The sequence below is a fragment of the Neodiprion fabricii genome, chromosome 4 (assembly GCF_021155785.1).
Source record: "Neodiprion fabricii isolate iyNeoFabr1 chromosome 4, iyNeoFabr1.1, whole genome shotgun sequence".
Lineage (NCBI taxonomy): Eukaryota > Metazoa > Arthropoda > Insecta > Hymenoptera > Diprionidae > Neodiprion > Neodiprion fabricii.
This window is the reverse complement of record NC_060242.1, coordinates 29,732,098-29,754,060: the sequence shown is the minus strand read 5'-3', so window position 1 is coordinate 29,754,060 and position 21,963 is coordinate 29,732,098. Positions and strand designations below refer to the sequence as shown.

Below are 21,963 nucleotides of genomic sequence, written 5' to 3'. Positions count from 1 at the left end.
AAACATGACAACGGCTGCAATCCATCGATTTCGTCATTACCCAAAAATTTCGGCCTAGGTATATAGTTGATGAAATTTTTAATACGTCTTAGGATCCTGCAACAGCAACGCATAAAAGTGAAACAAAAATGAGAAAACCGACGGTACACAGGTTCAAAAAAACGCTCACGAAATTCACGGCTTTTTAAGTTTGTTTACGGAAGTACCAGGACTCGGCTTATTCGACGATAATACTCACCAAAGAGTTACAATGACGAGTTACAGCGCTGCCTTTTCTCTCGACTTTTCGTCCGGGTTCTATTGCTACGGGATCAGAGAGTTCAATCCGTCATGTCTTCGCACCTAACAGGAGTGTCTAGACGATTCGGAAAGACTTTTAGCCAATTGAGTAGAAAAGTTAAAGCCAAGGTGTCGATGCGCGATTCATAGCTCCGAGTTGTGGATGCAGATATCCTTCCGCGTGCACTCTCGCTCCGAGTGCAGGCTTGTCAACGGCTTGGTGACGCTTCGCAGTGCAAAGTGTGACATGACGCACGATCCTCCAGACCCAGGAGCTATTTTGTGTAAACCCAGACGCCGCTGGCTGAACCTTGCGATATGAGGACGCGATGTGGACTGACAGGCGTACATCGGTGTGCACTGCAAGTTGCAAGCACATTAAAAATCCGAGGCATGGAAGAGACGAAGGGAATTTGCAGGATGATTTATCCATGGACGAGGAGTCTGCCCTGCAGTCGGTGGAACGACCCGAGTTAGCTCTTTGCGCGTGTTGCAGAGGCGTAACGAATTCTGTAAATTAGCGCGGTGCTAGTTAGTTATATCAAAATGTTTTATTCCAGAGCACGCGGTGCAGAGGATGAAGCGGTCGTAAAAACAGGCTGTGAAAAAATTAGATTGAAGGCGGAATAACTGTCCTTCGCGCTAATGCGACGGGGAGAAGGTAGTTAATTACACGCGAAGGATTAAAATGCAATTTTCAGACCATGCGTAAATGGTATACCTATACAACATCAGGGTGAAAAACGCAACGCTCCTGCATGCGAAGTAATCGGGACCCAATTCGCCAAGGCACGAGCACTTGTTCGGAAATTCTGATAATTGTAACAATCAAGCAAGCAAGATGGCCATCTTAATTATACATGCACCGTCCGTCTCGATATAAATTCGACGCTGCTGCAGCTTAGCCGGAACGCGTAACTGGGTCTAAAGCACCGCCTGTTTTGATGCCAGACACCAGTAATGGACAATAACTCTTCCTCTCCGTACGGCTGTTGCTGCCGTGTAACCTGACCCTTCATTTGCCGAACAATTTATTCATAACACACACCAGCCCCTGGACGAATCGGGCCCCGAGGGACGGCCACCGGCAGGCCTCGAACTCTCGCATGTTTATCGTCATTGCAAAGATCGTTAGCTAACGCTGCTGCAGTGGCGAGATCCTATCTCTCGTTGCACTGGCCACTCTGATATTCGGCCTCTTTTGAGCATGAAAATCGAATGCAAAAAGCATCGCCAGGCATCAAAACCGTCGGAGGGAGTCCCTTTCACTTCGGACTAGACGCAAAGGACAGGATGTGCAACGGCATTGCTGGGTTGAGGGTTCTTCGCAACTTTTGGAAACACCCTTCGGACGACTAGCCAGCTCGATTACGTGTACAAAAATGAATTTTGATCAACGGAAAACTCTTCTCTTCACAGAAACGTAAGAAGCCACGTACCAGTCTATCATCATTTGGTCGTGACTCTGGTCCGTCTCAGGTCCAATATTGACGCAGGGAGACGAGTTCCGATGGTCGGGGAAGCCGGTAAATACAACGCGTGGAAAGGTGAGAATGGATGAATGGTGATGGTAAATAAATACGGCAGATACCACGAAGAAGAAAGGTGGGAAAACAAGGAGTCGAAGAATAGAATGCAGAAGTGGAATAGGATCACCTCGGGTCTATCTGCCGGGTGTTATTTCAGACGTCCTCAAAGGAGAAGACACAATTTCAAGGATGTTATGTCAGCCTTTATACCCCAGCCCTCTAACAATGAAGAACAAACATGGAAACACCATCGGGAACTCCTGTTTTCCCTTATAATACCGTCTCTTTATCTCCGTTGCCGTCTTCTTAACAACAACCATTGCGCGCTTTGCTCTTCTCGGTGGTTTTCACAGAATCCAGAAAAGCGCAGGAGTTACTGACAATGAATCCCGTATCAAGTAATTTCATTAAAGAGACGTCGGATTTTGCCCCATTTATAACGCTCGTGAAACTGCGCTGCAAAGGGAGTCAAAATTCGGTTCAGAATCTGGACAGAGAGAATGAGAGAGAGAGAACTTTGCGCTGCAAAATTGTTAAATAGCCAGAGACGTGGGGTGGGTAGCTCACTCGATCCTGTCGAAGAAACCTGAGCGCATTTATCGCTTGTTAATGGGAGAGATCAAGAACCTCGCGACTTTACGCTATAAATTTACATTCTCGGCTAATGGTCTTCCGCGTTGAGTCTTAAAGCTAAAGACTAATCTTGTCTTGAATTACGGCTGCAAGTTTCGAACAAAACCCACTATATACGCCAGCTACGCCAAGGTAACGAGTTGGTAATGTACAACGAGTTGGCCATAATATAATGGGTAGCTTTTAATTAACACGCCTTGATTGATCGTCATCGTGTCAAAGGAGTCGGGTCATCGCGAAGCCTCTCAGAAATTACTTTCAAAATTGGTATTCCAAAATTCCTGTACTCATTAACCCGTCCAAACCTCCCGACGCAAGGGACATAATTATTATCTTGTCATTGAAAATTTTTCATGAAAATAAAAGTCCCGCTCATCGTATTCGTCTAACCGTATATACATAAAGAAGGCCGTCGGTGCTACGAATAAATTCATTTTTAATCGTCTTACTCTGTAGCCACTGTCGGCCGAAAAATTGTAGAATAATTGGCAATGGACATATAAAGCAATTCCATCGCACCTGTAAGAAATTTGGCAATCCGATATGATTTCGGAGTTTCGAAATCCAAATTCCAACATTTTCAATTTTCCAGTAACTTGTTCGCATTGCATTTATCAAGCAAATTTGAATTACTCTACCTAGCTATGGGTAAAATTTTTGTAACCTCAATTTGTGCCAAGCTTTTACCGAGGTTATTTCCTTAGAGTGGAAAAAAGAGAGAAAGAAAAAAACAAAAATAAAATGAAATAAAGAAATTAGAGCGCTAAAAAATATCCGTATCATACGGTACTCTCGCAATTGTAATTAAAAGTGAATTATGAACATAGAGCAGACGGTGCGGATCGTCTTCATCCCGCATGCAGCAGCCTCGCACTAATTGTATGTAAGATAATGTTTACTTCTCATTTCCAGAATAAAGAAGTAACGCTCGGCTCGTTAATGTAGAAACTGGCAACGCAAATAACTGCGTAGAACGCTAATCCGAATTTCCGCACTTTGAACCGCTCCAACTCTTGTGTAACTGGAAACTGAATAGTGAGACCATGCAGTGCCGCCTTTCTCGTTAAACTTATAGGTACGTACCTCTTAACGTTGGATATGCCTCTGAATTGGATACGTTCCGTAACTTTGCCGCTCGCAGAGAATGTGGAGCGAAATGTATAACGTAGCAGGTTGATTACATTCATAACTTTCTTGTTGCCGTTCTCGTAATCACGTTATTGCACATCCGTATGTATATGCATAGCTAGTATAGGCGCTTCAATCGCGCAACTGCAAGTAATTACCGTTGCATTAATTCTCTCTGAAAAGAGCCGCATCTCGCCGTATCTCAGGGCTATTTCAGTGTTCTAATAGGAATTTCGCTCAAATAAGCGATTCGTTGAATTTCAGTCAGGTCAGGGGGTGAATTTATAACTAGTGAATATACTTGAGACTCGAGTTTGAGTGATGTGAAATCGGTGACATCGTTTAATAGATCTATCAGCAATTATAGTCTTGAAATTTTACAATTCGATTCCACGTCTTGAGTACGCTTGAATTCGACGTAGTCATTTTGTTTGTGGTTTACTTCTTATTGAACGACAATTAATTGAATGGTTATAAAAATTTTTCATACAAAATTATAAGTGCATCACTTTTCGAGTAAATATAGACCAATTAATATCGACAAGTACAAGTATTTTATAGTAATACGTATAGCAATTTGAGTTTTCGAATAATATGAATATTTTAAATACTAGATTTATGCGAGTGTATGTGTATGTATGTATAAATAATTTTATTATCATACAATATTCTAACTATTTTACAAATATACAAAACTTGTATTTACATGTACGTACTTCGCTTAATATAACTACAAATTGAAAGATGAACGAATTAATGGGAAGTAGTGAATAATATTCGTAATATCGATAATTGTTGAAATAGAAGAATGCAGTCGTTGCGCGATAGGTATATTGAATAATTCATTCCAGCTAATTAGTTTTTCTTTTTATCCTTAGTACTTCAAAGCTAATTCAATAGAAATAATTTTACCTACACGATCCGTGTAAATATAGTAACGACATTTAAGAGATTTTTTCATAATTTTCATTCTGTAGAACAGTCTCTCCACAGTCGAATTCTGAAAATATAATTTTTGACAACATTAAATATCTGAGAAGTACCTAATACCGTTGTTTTAAACATATTCAAGCCGAAATGTGCGTGAAGAATTGACGAATCTCTATAAACACAAATGGGTACTCACCATTCTTTGGTGGTTTCCAAGCGATCCAGGCGTGAACGGCCGATCACGATTGCGATGTTAGGCCACGTCTGTAACAGAATACAAACCAATGAGATTGATTCGTTCTTTCCAAACTTCTGAGTAGAAAATATCATTTTCTAGACCTTCGTAATAATTCAGCAGAGAATCGTGGAAGCATATAATATGGACGGCGAATAATAATCATGATGTCTGACGGGAATCGTTTTCTTGCAATAAAATTCAACGTTCCACGTGGAAAAGAAAAGTTTCAGGAATATATAAAGTATATCCGTCGTTATCGAGACACGATATTGATATTCGAAACGCTATACGAAAGGTTTTGAAAAGCTCTCCGCAAAGCACTCGCCGCGGTTTACCGCAAAAGATCGAACTGCACCCCCGATTTTAGCGAAGAGCAGCAACAGCAGCAGCAGCAGCAGCAGTTCGTCGACGGCAACACAACGACAGTTTCTAAAAATGATTATGCACAAACGTGGGCTGAATACAAGTCGGTTGTTTCGATTTATAGCGCAACATTTATTTCTTGAGCAAATAAAATACTTTACGCTTCACGTGGAAATAGGCGGTGGTGGTGGTGGTGGTTGGGACGCTCGGCGCCTCGGCGTCATGCGAAGCAATTGCTTCGGAAGAAGGGGGATGAGGAAACGCGAGTGCAGGAAAGGGGGCTCGGCTCGCACGCAACTCGCGTTATATGCAAATGTGTGTAGGCGCCGCACTGCATAGTTGAACGGCGAATCGTCCTCCGATAACATTCCTGTTTCCTTCTTCTATTATTGTCTGTAACTTTTCTTATTTGGTTTAATACGTTTTTCCTGCGCCGTGCGTTCAATGCATACCTGCAACGAATGAAACTAGAGCAAGCAAAAGCGGACGCGAGTTCCTCTTCGAACGCGAATCAAATTCGTCCCAACAAACTAATTACCCACTACCGAGAATCCATCTCTTTTTGTCTAAGTTTAATGCAGCAGTGAGTTGGGCAAGTCACCATCTCGATTAAATTACATTATACCGATGATCCTTTTAGATTCTTCACGCGTCATTGGGTAACTCGAAAAACTACAAACTTACAAACACCCACTTTTAGAGCTATTGTTTTTCTGAAATAGAATCAATTGTTGAACGTGCATATTCACATCTTCAGGTGGGTTTCCGGAGAAATGACTCCCACGTTTCGGTGACAACACCCAAGAAGTGAGGTTTTGAGAAAACGCGATAATTCCAGCACAAGGGTTTCAATGGGATCCGTACAATGGAGGACAAATCCGTGAGATTTGTCCGGTGAGCGAGCAGAATGAATGGTGAGTAAAATTTGAAGTAAAGATGCGGCCGGACCGATTTTGTGTGGTCCGTAGAGAAAGCCCCCCGAAAGTCCGCACCTTTACGCTTGCCCGGATGAAATCGAATAGACGTTCAAGTGGCAGTTGAATTCAAGAAGCTTCGAGGTCGACACACGCGTCATGCCGTCCTTCGAGGGCGATAAATAGGCGAAAATGTATAATGGAAACTTCATCTCGTATCTGACCCGTACCAAAAACCCGAGCCTCTCTCGGATCCGGCTCCGATTTTTAAGCCGTAGAAGACGAAGAACGAAAAGAGAAGAGAAAAAAAAAAAGAAAAAACATGCTTCCCCGAAATTCTTCATTGTCGATGTATGTGCGAGGAGGTCCGCCGTTGCTCTCGCTGGCTGGGTTCACTCGTCCGTAAAGTACACACAAAGGCGGTTGAATGTTACGCAAGAATAACACGATCTGCCCGATTTAAATTTGAGAGGGCCTTTATTGAAAAGTGTATGGGCTCACGGAGCGGCCCATTATTCGCTTGTATCATCCTCCCCTCCCCCTTCTTCGTACCTCGACTACTCCGTCGACGGAGGTGTGAGCAGCGGCGTGAGCAGCGCTACGAGCGGCGAACATCTGTCGCTGTTGAAAGCCGAGGAAGACTCCGGGAGTAGGTGATCTGCGCTTGTGTCGGTTACCCCATGGTCACGCAGTTGACCCGCGGGAGCGGCAAAAGAAAGAGTTGCTTATCTTCCAGCCAAAGCTGGCTCTCTCATTGTTCGAAGGCCTCGGGAAGCATGCGGCCTCGAGCGCGACTACGTGCCGTCAGAAATCTGGCTCTCATCGTGGAACATCGCGATCACTTCCGTTGGCCAGCTACCTGCTGCTGCGATAGAGTTACGGTAGCGCCGAGGATGCTCTCTCTCCTCTCATCGCCGTCTTTTTCTTGTTGGATATCATCTTCCTAACGCGATCTAGAGCTGCAGGTTACACGGTTTACTTGAGAGGAGGTGTATTGTTCCTTGTTCCTACTTGCAAAGAATTGCAACGGTTCAGGGGGATGAAAATGGGAGGGACGGAACGGTGGTTAGGAGTGAACTTTTGTATCCGGACGCGTATGTTTTCGACGGCAAAGCCCTTCGGTTAGCGTCATTGTTAACTCAGAAATACGCCAAGGCGGAGCCCTTGCTTCCAGTGTTCGAGTACCAGCTATTCGAGCTTCAAGGTCGGTAGGTGGAAACATTTTTGAAGAAGCCTTTCCCTGGTCCCTGGACCACGCAAACTGGCTCTTGACCTTGTCTTCCGTTTGCCACGCGAAACCGCCCACTCAGCCGTCTGGCTTCGTATCCGTTTCGTTGATATTCGATTGGTTCCGCACGATACAACCCAAAACCAACTTCAAAGACCGCGTAATGAGGGGGACGGGAAAAAATTGGAGCTCTGACGGACGGAGTAGACTCGTTTTTTTCGACTTTCGTCACTCTTCAACGCCTTCGAATGTCTCTAACAAACGTGATTAGACCACGCTAAGCGAGCTCGAGAAAATGGAGGGGTGCACGATATCGAATTACCGAAACTTGTTTCATCCCGATAGAGAAGGGCATCCCAATCCCACGGGAGATTGTAGATACGCAGTTAACGTATTAATTAAACCCGACAGCTAACGAGCGTTGAATAAAGTAGTAAAAAAGAACGATACTGCTTTTTCACACGCACATTTTCAGCGACGTTCTCGTTCAAGTATTCTCCTTGTCTACGTGCCTTCAATACAGACGAGATTACTATCGCGTTGAGTAACAGTCCTCTCGCGTTACGTTAACACTGCTTGAATTGTTAGCCACTTTTTCCGGCCTGCTTATCCGAAGCATGCCAGGACCAACTGGCGTTCAACCGATTACTCCCAGTGGTCAGTCGTGGCGTTCTATTTTCCAGAATTTTATTTCCTCGCAGAGCCTCGTACCCGGTCTTACAACGAGAGACACGAATAGGTTGAAAGGGAAATTATCGCGCCAGCTGTTATACCGAAGTGACAAAACCGCGCGAAAATCGAAATTGTAGGAGAAAGGTCCATTCGTGCATCAATTTAGTATTTCAGTATTCTCCCTGGGGCGCGAATGGGGCGTTCCCTGATTTCTTCTCTATCCTGATTGACAGATTGATTGTATTTTCAAATTTCGGCAGTGTTGCGGCTCACGCCCTCCACCGGCTTCTACGTACGCGCCTATGATTCTATCAACGAATGGACAGTGACAGGCTCCCCTGCGACTAAACGGGCGCCCGTGCATACTCACCCGGGAGCGTAGACGTGTAGTTGCAATTTTCTACACGCGTATAGTATTTACTCGCGATGGAAAATTGATTTTTCCTAGAAGAAAAGCACGGGCTTATGGGGCGACCCGATTCCATCACCTGCGACGCACACAAAGCCAACGTTTCCACGCCCGGAGTGAAATGCAAGAATCTGTTGTTCAGCGCTGCGGGGTGTTAGAGGGGATTGAGTCGGGGCCAAAAGAACCGTCGCATCGGTACATCTCAAGGGTTCTCTTCTCCTTACTTTCACCGCCGCCGGAAACCTCTAATTTTTCAAATGTCTATATGGTACAGCAGCAGATCCAGAATGGACCTCGCATTGTTTGTGTCGTACACAAAAAAGAGAGACTGATAAGGTTTGAGGACCATTTTTTCATTGTCACGTTACCATACTCGATTTCAGTTCTGTTTTGAGAGGTATTCAATTTTACCACATCGATTACCGCAACTACATACACGGCGTGAGAAGAAATATTCAAACACGGAGAAAAAAAGCATGCCTTACAACGCGCTCGTATCTGCTGTCGATAGAATTATACCGGCGGAATGAATTTTCTTCCAATTTTTTTTTTTTTTTCTCTCATATCTCTCTTCTCAAACGCGCTTCGTACAAGTTTCTGGTTAAGAATTATTTTGCATAATTCCGATGATTGCGCGGGTAATTCGACTCCGTAAAAAGCATCGTTTATTTTTTCTCGAGGCTTCGCTTTATATAATCTGCACCTATACCAACATTTTCATACGAGAGAAAAAAGTACCGTGGCACGTTGCTCTGCACGTGAACTGTGTACGTACACTTATAATATCCCGATAACACCAACTTATGATACTCCGCCTAACGGTTTATTAAACCTTTTCAGCCGGGGGGCGGTGATCCATCGTCCACGCAACAAACAATCCCGACGCGTTATCGATCGTTGAAAGAAAAAGAAGGATAGAAATAAATAAATACAAGCGTCATCGCGTTAATCCTCCTGAATTCGTCAGCCATCGGTGAGGCCGTGGAATCGGAGTGGACCACGGTTGGGAAGGTAGGGAAAAACTTGGAAAATCGTGTGGGTGGAATGACGCCCAGCTGAGTGTCGAGAAGAACAATGATGCGAGGACAGGAAGAGCTGTTAGCGAGGCGGAGGGCGCGGGGCGGTGTGAAATGGCAATTTCCTCGCTACACACTGCTCGGACGCCACGCATGACAATAAGTCTTTCGAACCTATTGTGCGTGTAAATGTGTTTTTTGCGTAATCCCTAGAGGGAGGCGTATCGATGCAGCTTATCGGCGGCTCAGCCGTTAATGGAAGTGGTCCCACCGTATCCCGTCTCTGCCTCGGATGCGGACGACGTTGGAAACGCTTTCGTCCTTCTGTCCTCGGAGCGACAATATCCCGCCAGTTTACCGCTTCGGTAAGATCGCCGGCCGGGTGAAGTTGTTGCGCCGGCTCCCGTCTGAGCCAACGCAAATCGCTATTCAATGAAGGGACCGTCGTGTCTTTTACCCGCGACACCGCTTATTCGGCACCCGCCCTGCGCAGCTCGATGCGAGCTGGACAACTTTTCCAATTTTCTACACCGGTATACCCGTATAATGTTGGATTTAGTGTGATTTATGTCGTGCGACCGTCACGTGTACATCGAAACCTCCCTCCATTCTTATTTTCCCACAATTAACAAACGAGATCCCTGCCTGTCACTCCCCCTTTCATGCTTGATTTATGTCGTTTTATACTCCGATTATACGTGTGGTTCGAAAAAAAATACGGAAAAAATGATCCAGCCAATGTACGTGGGAAGAGTGCTCAATGTCAACTTTCGTCACCAAAGTCTCTGCTCGTGCAGTGAAAGTGTCGTCGTCCCCGATACGATGGTGCTTATGAGGTACTTTGCGCGTGAAACTTTTCACCGCAAAAACAATCCAAATTTATAAAATTGAAACGCACTCGTCGATTAGCAGGAGGAGGACGGCGTTTGTATCGTGAACTAAGGAGATACTTTCAGTCTTGACGTAGCCTGTGGCTCCTCCAGGCGCGATGAAAGATATTCCTGAAAAATATGGCGAGACCAAAAGGTTTTACTCTTACCTAACGAATCGCTTTCTTCTATGCCCAGTGGTGTTGGGGCGGCGGGGGCGGAGGAGGCAGTGGAAGCGGCCTTTCCAGAACGGGGATCGGCGGCGCGTCCGGCATGGCGAACCTGAGCTTTTGCCAAAACAATTTGTCGCCCCATACGATGACGGTGTGAGAGGAGATCCTCCGCCTCAAATCGGCGTCGAGATCCTTGGGACTGACGCCGCCAACGAGAAGCAAAATGACCGAGCGACCCTTTCCCCTGAGCGCTTCTCTCAGGGCCGTCTTGAACTCGAACCTCGCCCACTCTCCGTGGAGGAAATTTCGCGAGAGCACCAGAATCGTGCGTCGGGACGAGTCCGCAGCCTCGGCGACGGCGTCGGCCACGTTCGCCCCTGCGCCAAGGTCGCGGTAATGGAGACACAGCCTGTAAGAAGTCTCGAGACCCGGAACCAGGACGCGTGAAACGAAGGCCTCGTCGACCGCTGAGTAAGAGATGTAGGCATCGAATGGCTTTTCCCTGTCCTCGAAGGCGGCCGTTTTGTAGCAGGCACGTAGCCCGCATCTGCTGGCCGCCCAAGCGCGAAGCGTGCGTCTGTGTCTGAAGGCACCGCAGAATAGTGCGACCATGGCGAAAAATAGAACTGCCGTGGCTAGCAGCAGGGGGAGGTAACCCTCCAGGGGACGCGTTTCCACCGCGGGGGTCGCCCCCGTCAGAGCTGCACAGTTTATGGCCGATTCATTTCCGGGACCGGCGATGGGTGATCCCAGAGCGCAAGAGACGCGCCTCCAGTCCGTTATCTTCTCTTTGTTCTCCGATATCCACGACCGGACGCGGTCGAGGTAGCTGCACTCGCAGCTCCAGGGATTAGTGGACAGGCTGATGTCGACGAGGTATGGATTCTGCACCAACTGCCATACGGCGAAGGTCGTCAGCCGGTTGTTGTCCAGTCTGAGAACCTCGAGATGACGGAGTGACAGAAAAGTTCCGTTGTCGATGTAGGCGATCAGGTTATTGTGCAAGTAGAGCTCCTTCAAACTTGCCAGTGCTATGAATTCCAGTCCGTTAAGTATCCGTATTTTGTTATTCTCCAAGTGAAGGATCGTCAGTCGTCTGAGACCACTGAAGGTGTTGTTGTGGATAGCTACGATGTTGCTGTCGTTCGCGTATAAAACTTCGAGATTCTTTCTGCCAATAAAAGCGTGCGAGTTTAACTCCCCGAAGTCGTTTCCGTCTAGGTAAACCTCGGTGGCATCCATCGGGAGTCTACCCGGTAAGTTCTTGTACGCTGAAGTTGAACAGTCGACCACGTTCGCCGACCACGACTGATCGTGGTAGCAGGTGCAATTAGTAGGACAAGTCATCTCGCAGTCGCAGGCGTCAAAGTCACAGCAGTGACAAAGCGCGAAGCAGTGAGCTTTGTAGGTGCACAAGAACTGGGACGACTTGGCCTCGAGAAGGGGGGCAAAGGATTTGTGCCTGGCGTAGGGAAGCCTGCAGTAAACCGAGGCCAGGTCCATTACCTTCGGATGCTGACGTAGGGTTAGGGAGTTTATCCTCTGTAGCCACTCCATGGTGCAGTCGCAGGTGAAGGGATTTCCGCCAATGTAAAATTCGGGCAAGGGTTTGGTCTCGGGTACCTGGGACAGCTGAAGGGCGGACAATTCCATGCCGATTATTTGATTAGCGTAGAGATCGACCCTCGTCAGATTATCCTTGCCTAGGAATGTTTGCGGTTCTACCGTGTGAATGAGATTGTCGTTGATGAAGAGGAGCTCAACCGAGTCGGGAATCGACTTCGTATGAACTCTGGTCAATCTGTTGAACGAAACGTCGAGTGTCTGGAGCCGCAGACCGGCGGGCGCCACCCCCAGATCCATTATCGCATTTTTGTGCAAATCCAACCACTGCAGGGACTCCGGAAGGAAGTTGTAGTCAAAATGCTCGATTACATTGTCGGACACGTTCAACCAGAGCAGGCCCGGGGCGCTTGCGAACATTCCGGACATGTCCTGCAAAAGATTAGCATCGAGACGGACAGCCTGTAGGGCAGGGCTTCCGGAAAATGCACCGCTCTCGACGTTCTCGATCCTGTTCCTTGCAAGGTTCAGGATCTGCAATCCGGGAACCTCGGCGAGTGCCGCTTTCGTTACGTTTACTACTTCGTTCCCGATCAATCTCAGACCGTAGAGTCGGGTCATACCTCTGAACCCAGGCTCCTCGAGGCTTCGAATCTGATTCTCTCCCAGGTCGAGGGTTCTCAGCATCCGCATATCCTTCAGGGCGACCGGAATATTCTCAAGATTGTTCCCGGAAAGGTTGAGATCCTGCATGCTCGAGCAGTTTCTGAACGCGTCGGGGTGAATCCCTTCCAGTAAGTTCGAATCGAGGGCTAGAAGGGAAAGAGCAAACAGTCCGTTCAAGGAATAGGCGTCCAGATAGGTTAGATGGTTGTGCGCGATAGCCAAAGTGTGCAAGTTGCTCATCGGGGAAAACGTATCCGCTGGAATTGTTTCCAGTTCGTTGTATTGCAGGTTGAGGATCTGGAGAGTGTAAAGGTCTTTGAACAATGCCGGGTCGAGCTTCTCGATCTTGTTGTGCGATAGATCCAGAAGGACCAGTCGAATCAGGCCGGAAAACGTGCCCGAGGTGAGCCAAGAGCTGGTCAACTGGTTCCTGGACAAGTCGAGCGACACGAGCTGCTGAAGATCTGATAAAAGCCCCGGCGACAGAACGCTGATGGAATTGTTCTGCAGGTGCAACTCCTTCATGGACTTGGTTGCTTCTCGAAACAACCCGGCTGGCAGGGCTACGATCTTGTTGTCCGAGAGATCAAAGATCTCGAGTGATCTTAGCCCATGAAGCGCCTCGTCGGCAGCGATTGAAATCGCGTTTCCCGACAACAGGAGTACGTTGAGTCGCTTAAGGGAGGAAAACCCGAAGGCCGGTAAAATGGAAAACTGATTCTGGGATATGTCCAGAGTCTGAATGTCCAGGGAGCATGGAAACGGCGCGAGGGATGATTCCTGAACTCGGGTTGACCCGGGGTCGATATTGTCGCTGAATCCCAACTCGGTAACGTCTTTAAGCATATTCCAGGAAATATTCAGCGAGACCAAACTGGATAACGGGCAAAAAATGTGTTCAGGAAATAGCCATATGTTATTCGAGGACATATCGATCTTCTCGATGTGTGGCGTCGCCTGAAACGCGTTCGGGGCGATCTCGAGCCCGATCCTCGCACCTTCCTCGCCAAAGGTCCTCACCGTGAAATTTCTCAGGTCCCTCAGGCCGCTCAAAGCCTTCGCCGGCCAGAGATCAAACTTGCATCCATCGAGCTGCAGGGTCCGAAGGCGGTACAAGTTCGCGAAACTTTCCTCGTCCACTTCGCTGCGCGTTTTCTCGTCGAGATCGCAGAAAATCCTCAAACCCGTTGTCTGCTCGGCCGGTATCATCGAGAAATTCGACCTCTGGCGCTCCTTGGCGAACATGCTGTACCTGCAAGTCAACGAACTCCCCTGATCCGCGTCCCATTGACAATGATCGGGGACGTCGTAGCGCTGAGGAGGCGCGCTGGTAACGGCCAGCACGTGGCACGCAGGAATTAACAATCGTGCCAACGAGAGCAGAAACATTACAAAGACTTTCGGTGCACCAACGGCTGCTACCATGTTTACAACTTATGGAAACTCGCTGCAGGTCTCATTGTCAGCACACGGTCCTCTAATTAGTCAACTTGTCGACGCACACTTGTCGCCACCCATCGATGCTCCGGGTTTCAAGTGTCCCGAGCACATTGCGCCGATGTGTCTTTTCTACTTGTTACGGCAATTTTAAGTTCTAAGGGATCTTCTCGATGCGTTCTTCGCTTCCTCTTTCTTCGCCGAAGCGTTCGATGTAATTATCAATCCAAATCTTATGGATTCCTTACACGTCTTGGCACTTATCGTTGCAAATTTAATAACATTTTACACTGCGAGTGATGCAACGTGATTTACGGCCGTGGTTTACACGTTCTTCACACACTGCACGAAATTTATTACGCTCAATTATTTGATTAAATTTGCCAAAGCAGAGTTTTACAGACGTCGATCATCGTGCGACATGTTTTCTTTAAAAATGATGTGTACTATCTCATCCGCACCGTTGAAATATCACAAAACTTTGAGTTACTCGACGCCTTCGAACGATCGTAAGGTAATCCATTTTCCACCCGCGTTGCCTGCAGCACAATCAAATCGATCAGGTTACGAACACGGCTACCGAACGACAACCTCGGCGGAAAACTTGAAATCGAATTTACGCGAAATATATAATCCGTGCCACTTCTACCCTGAAAGCTAAGAGCTCACTTGAGATAAATTTCAAACGTCGGAGTGCCGATATGTATCGCCTGAGAATCGTGAAAAATCTATCGCGGTAAAAATTTCTTAGTTTAAGTTTCGCGTCACGGTTAGGAGGATGACACTGAGAGTGCACGGTCAATTTCACGCCGAGAAACGGTCGGCTGCAACCTTTTCTGCTCGGTGGCTGGCGCACGACTGAAGCTAGGACTCCGCGTCCCGAGCTCCACTGGCTCTTTTGACTCCTCGCAGCCTCCGATCGGTCGGTTGTTTCCCCCACCATAGAAACGCCAACCCTCATCGCACGCACATAAGGGTTGAAACCGCATGCAGCACCGCCCGAACTTACCCGAAAACACACGAACGGGGGATTCCAGTTTTTCACCTTCGCCGCAAACGCGATAGTCGGCTCGTAAAACACTTTGATGACAGTCCAGATGAATCTAGACCACCTTTCATTCCCGCTTTAGCCCACAAACCGGTTAAAATCCTCTTACTAGGTTTCAAAATTGCTCTACCCGAGGTAAATTTCTCCCCGAGACGGAGTTTCGGTTCATCTATAAATTAAACTCGAATACTTCTGATTACAAATATTAACGTCAAATACAAAATAGTGTAGATTAATGCATAAATAATCCATTACAATCTTAACTGACTATTGGCTACGTGAATATTGAAGACCACGCACCGTCATAAAGTAATTTTACAGTCTTGATAGCTGGCAATTTGACGTAGCCCACGGTCAGGTAACAGCTTGATGCCAAGATCAAATTTTGTATCCGAAAAGTGCCGCGTATTTCTAATTGCGTCGTCCCTGCACATATACTGGGTCGGAATCAACGTCCTACGTTTAAATTTTATTTCGCGTCAGAAGAATGTTGAGAAGGCGAGAGGCTCCTGTTCAAGATGCTATAATTGACATTACCGCATATACTCACTCGACACATCACTGTTGTCGGGTACCCGCATATTCATATAACATTACCAACAGCAGTTACGTCTTGATTCGTGGATGCGACGCGGCGATGGCCCGTCGCTTACCAAGAGTCCAACGCTTCCCTATTTTATTCATTTTATTCGTTGCCGGACAGCCACGTTTTGTTCGAGCTCAAAGCACGCTGAACATAACGGGATATATTTTGAGAACCGGAATCTATTGAAAGACTTTCTTGATAATGATGGTCACTCAATTACAGCAGGTGACTTCGGTCTTACGAAACCAAACTACGTAAAATTAGGAATTTGTGAGACGTCGAGTTTCACATGCACGTTGCTGTCGGACGAGTGAAGGCGGTCAGAAATCGAAAAGAAAAACACTCTCATTCCTCGCGCACGTACCTACCCGCTCGATTTTGAAAGCTCTCCACTCCGAGATCGAGCTTTTCCGTAAATCTTCCAGTTCCATGATCTCTTATGAATTCAAATCCCACAAATGATATGTACTATGTATTCGCCTTTTTGCCAATAATTGATTAACATCCTTGGAGCATTCGCTGTGTCACGCCTGCGACCACAGAATCTTTGCTTTTGTTTTAGCAAGTAAACAAACGATGTGTCTTGATCCTTGACACGAACGGCTGCTCAAATTTGAGAACGGCTCTAACCCAACAGCCAAACGGCCAATATTTTCTTCATTCCCCAGGTCGAACTCAAACCCACGGCTGATATAATATAATTCCTGAAGATGAAACCGCAGAAGGTAGAGGAAGGTCCGCCTCTAAGAACCCGGGCACACCTCAGAACGAATTCCGGCACCACATTGCGGAGACTGGTGTCGTCCCTCGCGTGTATCTCCACGTAACAACGTAACTGCCGTCATTTTCAAGTTGAATGGCTCCCCAGCGGTTTGCAGGTGCAAGGTCCGCGACCTCCTCTTATTACGGGCTCGACGCGAGACGGGCCTTTGGTTTACGCTCCCGACTCTCGAGTCACTCTTGACTCACTCTCCGCTACACGGGGAAACTTTTCCAAGTGGAACAGCGCAGCCATAGCTGTGGCGGGACCGACAAAACCGCGAAGGAAGTGAACAGCCTGTTATTATTTTCACTGCACCCCTTTCACGTTTCAACGTGGATGCGTCGCCGACAAGAGCGCAAATTTTGTTCCCGTTAAATCGAAACTTTCATACCAGTTCCTGCGGGCTGAATCCCGTTGACGAATGGCGAGAGAAGAAATAAAGGAAAAACCATTTAAAAAAAAAGGGAATTTTTAATTAAACGCGTAACAGCAGCTTAATCGAGCGGGCGGGATTAATTGTCGAGGGGCTGAAACGTCAAGGGGTCAAACAGAGCCACCTTCGGTCCCGGCCCTCGGGTACTAGCTACCAGGGCATACACAGTCGATATAAATAGGCCTTTCGCCTCCCTCCCTCCCTCCCTCCCTCCCTCCCTCCCACCCTCTTAAAGTCTTTTATATCCACTGAATAAATTAACTGCCTCGGGTGCTAATTAAAACAAACGTGGCAGTGCGAGGTCTTGTACTTATATTCCCTGCAGGGGGAGGTATAAGACGAGAAATTATAGAGGTGAAAAGTAACCGTTAAACTGGTCCACTGTCGAAATAAAAAAAAAAATGATAAAAAGAAAGGAATATTCGACGCGACGAGTCGATTTCAAAGTCTCCTAGCCACGCTGTTCCGCCTTCTATACGTGAGTCGTATGGCAGAGGCAGCGGGCAACGGTAAAACGGTTCAAAGTATAAGGGATAGCCTTTACTCTTGTTGTTACCGGAGCAATAAATCGCTTTTGTTTTATTATAGCCAACATGGAGCTACCTGAGTGCTACTGACTCAGATTTAGTATGATCGCCTTAGTATATTTCTCGGGTAGAGTTCTTCTCTCTTATACCCAAGTGACCGCCGTGCCGGTAATGCCGTAAAATTCGTCGGGCTGATCCTCGGCGATTAGGTCTGTCCGGGTCAAACGCAAGCTTAGTTGAAAATTAGTCGATAATATGAGAATACCTATATCGACGATGATTTTTGTTGCGTGCCACAGTCGTTTGATTGTTTCAACGTAACGTGCTTACGTCGCGAACAGTTTCCGTTACTCAAAGGTACGAGAATATCTGACGAGGAAACTCGGAAAGAATCGATTTAAAATTAGCTGGGAAGAATTTCAATTTACGAAAACGGGCAACACACTTACCGAGCGTAAATATTAAACTACCAATTTTGTTATTTTATCGCTATGCCTGTAGACACTTTACGAGTAGGATAAATCTTGCCCACCGCTAATTATTGTTATTTCAATTATAATACTAATTTTAGCCGTTTACGTAACTACAAAGAGACCGCGCGGCGCTAATGCTTGCCTGGTGTAACATTTCGCTTTGAGGGGAGGGAAGAGCCCACAATAACAATTATCGCAACGATAATACTGACAAAGAATTCAATCTAACACCGCTGACATCTCGTCGTTTAATTTCTGTGCCTGCGAGTGTTTGTCAAGTTGAAAATATCAGGACGGCAATATTTTAGTTTTTCAAGTTTCAAGTCGCACTTCCGCTTTTGTAATATCGTCACGTACTACGTGGTGTAAATACTATCTTGTTCACAGTTGTCGACTTCATCGCAGTTACGTCCCAGCTCTACCATGAGAATGAATGAGACCGACGTTTACCGTACATTCGGATTACGGATAGAAATGTCACGATTTCGCTAAAGCGATGATAAAACACGTGGTGTTATCCGAATCCGACCCAATAATAGAGAAGGATTGCCGAGTACTTGCCTTGCCCCGGTCCAGAAGTTGTTACGGCAATGTCTAACCGCGTTATTTGCCCAGCGTGTATTATACAACGATCCAGGAAGTAGGCGGCCCTGCTAATAGGAAAATCACCTCCAAGGCGGGGCCAATTTCTGGATATCAACTTCCAGGGACGTCCCTACACGGCCCGCACCAAACTCGATTACAATCAGGTATATTGGATGGAATAGTTTGGTACACGCTACAAAACCGTTCGAATTACTGAAATTCACCCGTGCGAAAATCAGTGGAATGCAAATTACCGTATGGCTGTCAAAAACACACAGGCGTGATCGTTTGCAATAATTCGTTACGGGAATGATGCGAAATATTAGCGCTAATGGATAATAACAGTTACGCCAATGAATCGGCCCGGTTCTAAGGTTCGCGGTTCAAGGTTTTTTGAGGGTGCAGCATGGCCAGCGATTGGCAAAGTTTGGCTGAATTTTCAACGCAAATTTGGAACGGCGTTGAACGATGGAGAAGTGAGATTAATAAGTAAGACTGCGACCAAGTCTCGAGCGAGGTTCCCTAGCCGGATCCTGCAGGAGGAGGCTAGGCGACTAATCCAATATCGGAGAGGGGAATTACAAGGGGGTAGGGATGCAAATCCGGGTAGCACCCTCCGCGTCTTGCCTCCTAATAAACTCCTTTCATTAAAGGCGTCACTGACGGCGAATGAACGAACTGCCGACTCCCTACGTGGTGACAGCTGGAGCTCTAATTATTGGATTTAGTGCTTCTTCCTTCTCATCCTCGCCTCCGTCCCTTTCTCTGTCTCTCTCTCTCTCTCTCTCTCTCTCTCTCTCTCTCTCTCTCTCTCTCTCTCTCTCTCTCTCTCTTCCCTCTCCCGCCGCCACCCTCGTTAAATACAGTTTAGCGTAATTAAATCTTGCATTCCTGCCACCGGAAAACTTGAACTTCCCCATTCTTGGAATTTACCGATCCACCGTCAATTCCTGGCAAAAAGTGATCGGCCAGCTGTGGGACTATCATTCCGGGATCCCGATCCCTCACTCTCCCCGGTATTTCCGAGTTGTAGACAATGCAAAAGCAATAAACGAGCTTATCGGGAAGTTGAGATCCGACGATCAGGGTGAATTGAAACGTCAAATGCAATGTCCGAGCTTTCATCTGATAAAGATGATACAAGCGCACTTTCCGTCTTCAGCAACAATCTACCGCGCTGCGGGCAGCACGTCGAGTCATTGTTCGTTAATATTCCCCCTCCCCCCCCCTCCCATTCCCATCCCCTTCCCGCGAAATTTATCGAATTCTCGTCGAAAAGTCAACTCCCTGTTTAAAAATATGTCGGTAGTAAGAAGTACGTCGAGACGGCCGAGGAAGAGGGGGAGGAGAAAGAGGAAGAGTGCTCGTGCTGCTGTGAGTGGAAAACCGTGGATTTCTGTGGCTAACCGCGGCAACTCTAATTGGATCCTTGATGCACAAAGGTAGGTACGTACCTTTCAGAATTTAAGATGTACGTGTATGCATCTACATTGTATAGGCGAACGCTGCTCGTTGAAAATATGTATACGCGATTTCTTTTTATCGTACCGTACGATGCGAGAATAGTGGGGAAGTATTTTTTCTTTCCATATCTACGAAGTAAACTCTTCCATTAGTTTCTTCTTCACTTAGCGTTATAAGGCTTCAACGATTCTTTGGGTCATCGCATAATGCCAACAATTTCTTTCCCAAAACTTGCCGCTTTCGCTATAGGATCATTAACCGTCTGGGCTGGTTCAACTTCTTGACATCGTGCAATTGCATTTTGTACTCGATGCACTCGTCCTAATGCATTCTATAAACTTTAGAGCTTAAAATATTCGCCAGAAGCGCGCCGCGTTGCACGGGATCCCAATGAATTATGCTCCACCGTAATGCGAAGGATGGCAGTTAACGTGGTTATGAACCACCAGACGCTGCGCAACTATAAGTGAACTAATATTACTAATTACAACTCGCTGAGCTCGTTTATGGTAATACAATTATTTGCTTATAATTAATCGTTTTCTCCTGTTATACACAAACGCGCCAAAGACGGTTCGTGTTCAATTTTATACTTTGGTTATTATTTACTTGCTTTACAGAATCTCCAACATTAGGATATTAACCCTTAAGCTGCGCACCGGGGTCGAAATAACCCCGCGGCATCTGCACCGTAAATTCGATATGAAAGATACCCAAAATAATTTGATTTGATCCAAGACAAATAATTAAATGTCGTAAAAATCGTTAATTCATTCTTTGTCCGAAAATTCAACTTCACTCACGTAAATAAATACCTGTTTTGCATCTCGGAGTATCTCCATTTTTTTCTCCATATTTTTTTCTCAAATATCAGTGTCTTGCGAATTACTCGATCAATTTTCAGCTCAAAGTACTGAAAATTGAGTGAGTTATGATTTTTTGAGTAGAATGATTAATTTTTTTGTACTTCCTTGTTTTATGTTTTTTTTTTCCGTATTCAAAATTTCATTTTGCTAAAGAAAATTAATTTCCCTTAATATGTAGTGGTTAAAGAGTATCCCAGAATTATTTACAGTTATTTGAGTCAATACCTCCGTTTTTACGCAATGATTTTTGACGTTGGGTCTACAGCGACCTCAGTGTGACACCAGTCTTATGAACAGAAGGTGTGCAGCGTAAGGGTTAAGAAGCATGGGTGACGCAGAGAATTTAATTTCTGAAAAATCACTAGGTGGCTCTATGTCTCGCTATTTTGGGATAATGCGTCGAAGCAATAAACGGACAGACATAAAACCTAATGAAACGTGATGAAAGCGTTGAGTGAACATTTTCACAACCTTCCTTGTCGATGCTGATACTTTTTCGTTTCATTGATACGAATGCTTTCACAATTTTACACATGCACTCTGTCGACGGAAGTTTCTATTACAGCCGTATGTGCCGTATCTTTCCTCATGACGATCGTTACACCAGCGGCAAAGAAAACACTCACCCTTCGCTCGCATCCATATTTCAACATATTTCCCGCATGCACGGAAGAGCTTGTGAATAATATCAATTTCACGTCAATTTTTGAGCAAAACAATATTCGTCAATCGAGCGATAACTCGGAAATATGATGGAACTACCGTAAAATTCTGCATCTTGAGGCGGAATTTTACAAAATCGTTCGATTCCGATAATCTCCCAACACCCCCAAGAATTACCAAAAATTAACCCAGTCTCTGAAACTCAATTATAACTGCGAATAAAGAGTAATTCTTTCCAAGTTGAAAATCGCGCGACATACAAACGATTTGATTCGGGGCACTCTTTGACGCTACTGATTGTGAGATTTTCTTTGTCACGTCAATCGATCGTTAATAACAAATCGGAACTCGACTCAAGAACGGGCACTCCTAGACGGACTATTATACGGCAATGAACGCAGCGGTGTATTACCAACATGATTAAATGCAGCTGGTCCACTTGACGCGAGAATGCGTCCGGGTTTGTAGGTACCGGATAAACGGGCAATGCAAGGGTTTGCGGTGAGAG

At 46.1% G+C, this 21,963-nt stretch overlaps 1 protein-coding gene across 1 annotated transcript; it reads right to left on the bottom strand.

The window, feature by feature from the left end:
• Positions 1–3,923: 3,923 nt before the first annotated feature.
• On the bottom strand, positions 3,924–14,910 carry LOC124179814 (toll-like receptor 6). The gene is made up of 3 exons (XM_046564577.1): positions 10,379–14,910; positions 4,696–4,763; positions 3,924–4,569 (listed from the first exon to the last, which is right to left on the bottom strand). The coding sequence occupies exon 1, from the start codon at positions 14,033–14,035 to the stop codon at positions 10,397–10,399; it is 3,639 nt and encodes a 1,212-aa protein (XP_046420533.1). The 5' UTR covers positions 14,036–14,910; the 3' UTR covers positions 3,924–4,569; positions 4,696–4,763; positions 10,379–10,396.
• Between the last annotated feature and the right edge of the window lie 7,053 nt (positions 14,911–21,963).